The sequence below is a fragment of the Myotis lucifugus genome, unplaced genomic scaffold (assembly GCF_000147115.1).
Source record: "Myotis lucifugus unplaced genomic scaffold, Myoluc2.0 scaffold_404, whole genome shotgun sequence".
NCBI lineage: Eukaryota > Metazoa > Chordata > Mammalia > Chiroptera > Vespertilionidae > Myotis > Myotis lucifugus.
In genome coordinates, this window is record NW_005871452.1 from 728,507 (window position 1) to 737,379 (window position 8,873).

The window sequence follows — 8,873 nt, forward strand, 5'->3', positions numbered from 1 at the left end:
GGTTGTCCATTTTGGTTGGAGTAGAGTTGTTCATAGTATTTTTTTTACAATTCTTTGTATTTCTGTGGGGTCTGTTTGTTATTTCACCTCTTTCATGTCTGATTTTCTTTATTTGAGTCCTCTCTCTTTGCTTCTTGGTGAACCTGGCTAGAGGTTCATCAATCTTGTTTGTCCTTTCAAAGAACCAGCTCTTGGTTTCATTGATCTTTTGTACTCTTTTTTTGGTCTCTGTGTCATTTATTTCCACGCTGATCTTTATTATTTCCTTCCTTCTGCTCACACTGGCTTGTAATGCTATGAACTTCCAGGATTGCTTTCACTGTGTCTCAAAGATTTTGGATTGTTGTGTTTTCATTGTCGTTTGTTTCCAGGATGTGTTTTATTACTTCTTTGATCTCTTTGGTTACCCACTCATTGTTTAATAGTATGCTATTCAGCCTCCAAGTGTTTGAATTTTTGTGATTGTTTTTACTGTAGCTGATTTCTAATTTTATGCCATTGTGATCTGAGAGAATGCTTGATATTATTTCAATCCTCTTGAGTTTGGAGAGACTTTGCCTGTGTACCAATATGTGGTCTATCTTTGAAAAGGTCCCATGTGCACTTGAAAAGAATGTATATTCTGTAGTTTTGGGGTGGAATGTTCTAAAGATGTCAATTAAGTGCATCTGATCTAGTGAGTCATTTAGGATTGATGTTTCTTTGCTAATTTTTTGTTCAAAGGATTTATCCAGTGATGTTAATGGGTTATTAAAGTCTCCTACTATGATTATGTTGCTGTCAACCTCTCCCCTGATATCTTCCAGGAGTTTTTTTATTTTATGTATTTGGGTGCTCCTGCATTAGGTGCATATATGTTTACCAGAGTTATATCTTCTTGTTGTATCGATCCCTTTAGAATTATGAAGTGGCCTTTCTTGTCTCTTGTCATGGCCTTTACTTTGAGGTCTATTTTGTCAGATATAAGTATTGCTACCCCAGCTTTTTTTTTTAAAATATTTTTAATTGATTTTTTACAGAGAGGAAGGGAAAGGGATACAGAGTTAGAAACATCCATGAGAGAGAAACATCGATCAGCTGCCTCCTGCACACCCCCCACTGGGGATGTGCCCGCAACCAAGGTACATGCCCTTGGCCGGAATCGAACCCAGGACCCTTCAGTCCGCAGGCCGAAGCTCTATCCACTGAGCAACACTGGCCAGGGCTTTTTTTTTTTTCTTTTTTTCTTTTTCATTTCCATTTGCCTGGTAGATATTTTTCTATCACTTCACTTTCAGTCTGTGTGAGTCCCTTGTTCTGAGGTGGGTCTCCTGTAGACAGCATATATATGGGTCATGTTTTCTTACCCATTCAGTCACTCAATTTCTTTTGATTGGAACATTTAATCTATTTATGTTTAATGTTATTATCAATAGGTACTTGTTTGTAGCCATTTCTGTGCTTTAAGCCTGTGTTCCTTCTTCCCTTTCTAGTTCTTCTTTTTACAACATTTCCTTTAGCATTTCTTGCATTGCTGGCTTGGTAGTGATAAACTCCCTTAGCCTTTTTATGTCTGTGAAGCTCCTGATTTCCCCTTCAATTTTGATTGATAGTCTTGCTGGATAGAGTATTCTTGAATTCAGCCCTTTGCTTTGCATCACTTTGTATACTTCCTTCCATTCCCTTCTAGCTTCATGTGTTTCTGTTGAGAAATAATTTGACAATCTGATGGGGGATCCTTTGTAGGCAACTCTCTGTCTCTCTTGCAGCCTTCAAGATTCTCTCTTTGTCGTTAACATTTGCCATTGTAATTATGGCGTGTCTTGGTGTGGGTCTTTTGGGATTCATCTTGCTTGGGACTGTATTTGTATAACTTTTTTCTTCCCCATGTCAAGGAAGTTTTCTGTTATTATTTCTTCAAAGAGATTTTCTAATCCTTGCTGCTTTTCTTGTCCTTCTGGCAACCCTATTATACATATGTTACTTTGTTTCGTGTTGTCCCAAAGCTCCCTTAGGCACTCTTCCTGCTTTTTAATTTTTTTCTCCAGTTTCTGTTCAGATTGGGCTTGTTTCACCAGCTTATCTTCTCACAAGCCAAGACAACATGAATGAACACGCACAATAGCAGAGAGAGAAGCACATGGACTCTGGTTCTTGGAGGCCCGAGAGATGCATGCCTCTGCACAGGGAGAACTTCGAAGGAGCCCTGGAGCCTGTAAATGTGACCGTTTGGAAATTCCAGAACTAAAAACAATAAAAATCAGTATTAAGACTTTAATAGGCAATTCTAATAGCAGATTAGAGAAAACCAACGAGACTTCTGAGAAGTGGTGTGTGCACAGATGTATGTGCACGTGTATCCACATAGAGCATGGAATGGGAAATGTTGAGGAAAGGGCCTGAGACAGAAAGTTAAGAGAATCTGTTTAATGTACATGTAATTGGGATAAGAGAGGGAATGGCAGAAACAAAATTTGAAAGAGTTGAAGCCAAAAATATTCCAAAACTGTGGAAAGACAGCAAGCCACAACTCCAGAGGAGGAACCAAGATGTCAGCATAGGCCAATGCGAACCTCACCTTCTCCCACAACCACATCAAAACTACAACTAAACCGAGGAGAAACCAAGATGGCGGCATAGGTGAACACCGGAAAATTGCTGCCTCGCAGAACCACTTCAAAAATACAACTAAAAGATAAAACAGACATCATCCAGAACCACAGGAAGGCTGGCTGAGTGGAAATTCTACAACTAGAAGGAAAGAGAAAAGCACACTGAGACTCAGAGGAGGTGCAGTGTGCAAGTAAAGTGCAGAGGTATGGAGGTGCACGCGGAGAGGGCTGGAGGCTGAGGATACGGTTGCCTTTTTCAATCAGGAGGGAGTCTCAAGCTCCCGACTGCTCTGAAGTCCAGTTCCGGGCGAGTCTCTGGGGACCCAGACTCATACGGGGAGAGGCTAGACTGTCTGGCATCGGTCGGACCTCGAGGGCAGCTTTCTCTCAGAGGTGCTTGCAGCGATTACCGGGACACTGAGAAGCGGGGCCTCTTAGGGCAGGACTGAGGAGCAGCCATAGCTGCTTGCTCCGCCCTGTTGATCACCTGGGACCCCGCCCTGCCCAAGCTGTGCGCCGGCTTTTGCATATGAAAGGCCTGGCCCTTTGCAATCTGAAAATTACCTAACAAACTGCAGCTGGCCCAAGGCCCCACAGCAGCTTGCATTGCTTCACAGCTGGGCTCCTGCTGGGTAGCCTCAGGCAGAGGCTAAATTAGCACCTCCTTAGAGATCCAGGAGCCAGTGTGCCCAGTGGTCAGAGTGGGACCATCCAATTACAACTCAGATCCATAAGAGACACACTCAGGGGGCAGACTCAGTGAGCACCAAAGCCCCACTAAAGCAAGTCTTGCCCCAGAAGGGTGTCTCCAGCACAGAAGTTCTCCCACTGCAGACACAGCTGACTCTCACAGCCAATTGGCCTGGAGGTCAATTCCTCCCAGTGATACCTACAACAATCAAGGCTTAAATACAACAAGACTGTGCACAAAGCCCACAAGGGGCTGCACCAAGAGTGTCCACCTCAGGTAATTGGGGAGGCTGAGCCACTGGGCCTTATAGGACACCTAGCACAGAAAGCCACTCTATCAACACAGGGAAGCATAAAAAATGCGGAGACAAAGAAACAGGTCACAAATGACAGAAATGGAGGAAAGCAAACTACTGGATATAGAGTTCAAAACCACATTTTTAACGTTTTTCAAGAATTTTCTAGAAACCGCCGATAAACTTAGTGAGACACTCAAGAAATCTAGTGAGACCGCCGATAAATTTAATGAGATCCTCAATAAGTCTAGTGAGACCCTCGAGGTTGTGAAAAAGGACCAACTGGAAATTAAGCATACACTGACTGAAATAAAGAATATAATACAGACTTCCAACAGCAGACTAGAGGATCGCAAGAATCAAGTCAAAGATCTGAAATACGAAGAAGCAAAAAACACCCAACCGGAAAAACAAAAAGAAAAAAGAATCCAAAAATATGAAGATAGTGTAAGGAGCCTCTGGGACAACTTCAAACGTACCAACATCCGAATTATGGGGGTGCCAGAAGAAGAGAGAGAGCAAGATATTGAAAACCTATTTGAAGAAATAATGACAGAAAACTTCCCCTACCTGGTGAAAGAAATAGACTTCCAAGTCCAGGAAGCGCAGAGAACCCCAAACAAAAGGAATCCAAAGAGGACCACACCAAGACACATCATAATTAAAATGCCAAGAGCAAAAGACAAAGAGAGTATCCTAAAAGCAGCAAGAGAAAGAAAGTCAGTTACCTACAAGGGAGTACCCATACGACTGTCAGCTGATTTCTCAACAGAAACTTTGCAGGCCAGAAGGGAGTGGCAAGACATATTCAAAGTGATGAATACCAAGAACCTACAACCAAGATTACTTTATCTAGCAAAGCTATCATTCAGAATTGAAGGTCAGATAAAGAGCTTCACAGACAAGAAAAAAGCTAAAGGAGTTCATCACCACCAAACCAGTATTAAATGAAAATACTTAAAAGTTATCCTTTAAGAAGAGGAAGAAGAAGAAAAAGGTAAAAGATACAAATTATGAACAACAAATACACATTTATCAACAAGTGACTCTAAAAATCAAGTGAATAAATAATCTGATGAACAGAATAAACTGGTGATTATAATAGAATCAGGGGCATAGAAAGGGAATGGCCTGACTATTCTCGGGGGGGTGAAGGGGGGGATGCGGGAAAGACTGGACAAAAAATGTACCCCTATGGATGAGGACAGTGGGGGGGGGGGGTAAGGGCAGAGGGTGGGGTGGGAACTGGGTGGAGGGGTATGGGGGAAAATGAGGAACAACTGTAATAATCTGAACAATGAAGATTTAATTTAAAAAAAAACAACTACAACTAAACCACAGAACCACCATCATCCAGAACCACCTGAAAGCTGGCTAAATGGAAGTCCTACAACTAGGGAATTAAAGAAGCACATTGAGACTGGCAGGAGGGCAGAGACATGGGATGGGCCGGTCCCACACCCACGTGTCGCAGATAAAAATCAGGAGGGATTTTTATCTACAGAAGTCCCCTTGAGGGGTAAGGGGTCCCAGATCCACACTAGACGCCTCAGTCCAGGGATCCAGTGCCGGGAAGAGAAGTTCCCATAACTCCAGGCTGTAAAAACCAGTAGGGATTGTGGCTGAGTGACATGGAGGCTACTGGAGACCCTGGCAGCTCCTCTTAAAGGGCCAGCACACAAACTTACTTGGACTCATTCCCTCTGCGATCCAGCACTGGAGCAGCAGCTTGAAAGGCCACAGGGCCATATAGGAGCAACTACATTGTCTGGCATCAGGGAAGGAACTGGGGGGCAGCTTTCTCCCAGACAGAAGTGCTGGCAGAGGTCACTGTTCCACAAAGAGCTGACTGGCAGTCATATCTGAGTCTCCATCATCCTGGCTCACACTGTTCATCCCGTCCTGGTGAGTCCATGAGACCCCACCCCACCCAATTTGCAGACTGGAGATTTGTCCTTTCTTTCATTTGGAACTTCTTTGTCTCTTTGATCTGGCTGCCTCTCTGTGTTTTTCTACATATTAGGTAGATGTGCTATGTCTCTGGTGTTGGTAGAGTGGCACTGTATAGTAGGTATTCTGCAGGACCCAGTGTCTCCATGGTCACCTAGCCAGGTACTCCAGGTGTCCCTTGTGTGGGTTGTGTGTACCCTCCTGTCTCAGTTGAACCCTGACTGCTGTTAGGACATCAACGGGATGGATTGACCTTCAGGCTGGCTGACTGAGAGGACTGGCCATGACTACAATGGAGGAGCTGCTGTGCAGGGGCTGACCCACAAAGTAGGATATGCTTTAGTGGGGATCCGGTGCCTGCCAAGTCTGCCCTTTGGGTGTGTCATTTGTGGAGATGATTGTGTGGTGCTCTGGTGTGGTCTGACACTGGCCACTGAGTGGGTTGGTTCTTTTTTCTTTTTTGACCTAGAGTTATATACTCTTTTTTTAAAATTTTTTTTATTAAGTTATTACATATGTGTCCTTATCCCCACATTACCCCCTATCCCCCCCATTCATGCCCTCACCCCCCTGTTGTCTGTGTCCATTGGTTAGGCCTATATGCTTGCATATAAGTCCTTTGGTTGATTTCCCCCCCTTACCCCCACCCTCCCCTGCCTTCCCTCTGAGGTTTGACGGTGTGATTGATGCTTCTCTGTCTCTGGATCTCTGTTTTTGTTCATCAGTTTATGTTGTTCATTATTTTCCACAAATGAGTGAGATCATGTGGTATTTATCTTTCTCTGACTGGCTTATTTCACTTAGCATAATGCTCTCCAGTTCCATCCATGCTGTTGCAAATGGTAAGAATTCCTTCTTTTTTACCGCAGCATAGTATTCCATTGTGTAGATATACCACAGTTTTTTAATCCACTCATCTGCTGATAGGCACTTAGGCTGTTTCCAAATCTTAGCTATGGTGAATTGTGCTGCTATGAACATAGGGGTGCATATATCCTTTCTGATTGGTGTTTCTAGTTTCTTGGGATATAGTCCTAGAAGTGGGATCGCTGGGTCAAATGGGAGTTCCATTTTTAGTTTTTTGAGGAAACTCCATACTGTTCTCCACAGTGGCTGCACCAGTCTGCATTCCCACCAGCAGTGCACAAGGGTTCCTTTTTCTTCACATCCTCGCCAGCACCTGTCGTTTGTTGATTTGTTGATGACAGCCATTCTGACAGGTGTGCGATGGAGTGTGCTGGTTCTGAGGCCTCTTGGGAGACGCTCTGGTGTGGCCAAGATCAGCTGTGCCTTGTCTGCGCCACCTGGCATGACCTACAAAGTGATCTGCAGGTAGTTGCCACTTGTGCTGGGCTTGGAGGCACCTGGGAGAGACTAAGCTGTGAACAGAGGCCGGCTGCTACTAGTTTCGGGTTGGGGCCACTTAGCAAGAGGTATGGGGCAAATCGAGGCCAGATACTCTTTGTTTGGGGTTTGTGAACCTTTTAGTGATTTTAGGGAATTCCACAGTGAGAGCAGAGATCAGGCTGTTTGTATGGAAAAGCCGAGGGAAGCAGCTTATGTGGGCCTGTAAGTTGGGTGGGGTGCTGTCTCAATTAATCACCAGAGCTGGGTGAATGGTGTGAGCCAGGGTGATGGAGACTCAGATATGGTGTCTGCAGGCTCTGTTGGGGGAGGGCTCAGCAAAGGAACAGGGGCCTCTGCCAGCAGTTCTGTCCTGGGGGGGCCGGGAGCGGGGGAGCTGCCCTCCATCCCTGGCCTTGAAGCCAGACACTTCAGTTACTCCTGGTATGTCCCTGATGCTTTTCAAGCTGCTGCCCTAGCGCTGGAGCTCTGAGGGAAGACAATATGACAGAATCTATCTAAAGTAAATCTAGCCCAGGGAACCTCAGCTGGTTGCAGCATCAGACCGTATGCCAAAAGGGTGCAGATTCAATTCCTGGTCAGGGTGCATACCTAGGTTCCAGGTTCAATTCCTGGTAGGGGAGCAATTCCTGGTAGGGGAGCATATGGGAGGCAACCAATCAATGTTCTCTCTCACTTCAAGATCTCTCTCTCTCTCTCTCTCTCTCTCTCTCTCTTTCTCAAATCAATAAAAACATATCCTTGGGTGAGGATTAAAAGTAAATACATACAAGGAAAATAAATCCAGAAAATTTATTTCTAAGAATCTTACACAAGGTTATTAAAGTACAAAAATTTGAATGTTAACATTATCTTTTAACAGCAACAAATTAAGACAACATCCAAATAAATGACATTGATATGCCTATACTAAAGAGAAAAACATAAATCCACACATAGAGGAAGCACAACATACACTTAGCTGGATATATAAAAAGCATACCACATCTAATCACACTGCACTAAAATGTAAGTAACAAGAGAAAGAGGCCTTAAAAGCAGCCATGGGGAAAAAATGTACCTCCTGAGAAAGGAGAGTCAGACTGAGAGAAGACATCTCAGAAGCAACATGCAGTCAGAAGGTGTAGCATGATCACGATCAACCCTTCTTTGTACCTAGGAAAAAACTACCTTTTACGTCTGTGGACAATTTATAAACACATCCAGATAAACAGAGAACTTATCAAAAACTTGCACTGATGTAACTTAAAGGATATATATACTTCAAGAAGAAAAAAAGAACTAGAAACAATTATAGGCCAATAAATTATAAAACTTAGATGAAACGGATGAATTCCTAAAAACACAAATTACCAAAACTGACTCAAGAATAAATAGATAATATAATTAGACCTATAATAACTAAAGAGACTGAGTTGGGCATCAAAACACTACCTACAAGGAACAGGCCACACTCAGATGGCTTTACTAGTAAATTCCATCAAATATTTAAAGAAGAATTAACATCACTCCTTCTCAAACCCTTCCAAAAATAAGAGGCTGGATACTTCCCAACTGATCTGATAAGGCCAGTATTACCTGATGCTAAGGAGAAAAAAGACATTATAAAAAAACTAGTGGCCCGGTGCACAAAATTCATGCGCGGGGGGGGGGGTGTCCCTTAGCCCGGCCTGCACCCTCTCCAATCTGGGACCCCTTGAGGGATGTCCGACTGCCAGTTTAGGCCCAATCCTACAGACAATCTGGGACTGCTGGCTCCTAACTGCTGGCCTGCCTTGCCTGCCTGATCGCCCCTAACTACTCTGCCTGCCGGCCTTCTTGCCCCCAACTGCCCCCCCCTCTTGGCCTCCTCAAGGGCGCGCAACTTGTCCAGGTAGGAGGCCAGGCGGTCGTTGAGGTTCTGCATGGTGGCCTTCTCGCCTCCCGCCAGCAGCCCGTCGACCCCCCTAAAGCTGCTGCCATAGCCACTGCCAGAGCCGAA

General features: G+C 44.3%; 1 protein-coding gene across 7 annotated transcripts in view; it reads right to left on the bottom strand.

Moving 5' to 3' along the window:
- The window catches only part of IPPK (inositol-pentakisphosphate 2-kinase), a 69,199-nt gene that overhangs the window by 14,686 nt on the left and 45,640 nt on the right, over positions 1-8,873 (bottom strand). The window contains exon 12 of one of the 7 annotated variants that reach the window (XM_023743629.1): positions 1,977-2,223. The exons of 5 other annotated variants lie outside the window; for them this stretch is intronic. In XM_023743629.1, coding sequence (XP_023599397.1) covers positions 2,059-2,223 — 165 coding nt within the window. In that variant the 3' untranslated portion in view covers positions 1,977-2,058. Of the gene's footprint in view, positions 1-1,976; positions 2,224-7,670; positions 8,048-8,873 lie in introns of those variants that run through there. One more of the 7 variants, XM_014467576.2, reaches the window with a different exon arrangement.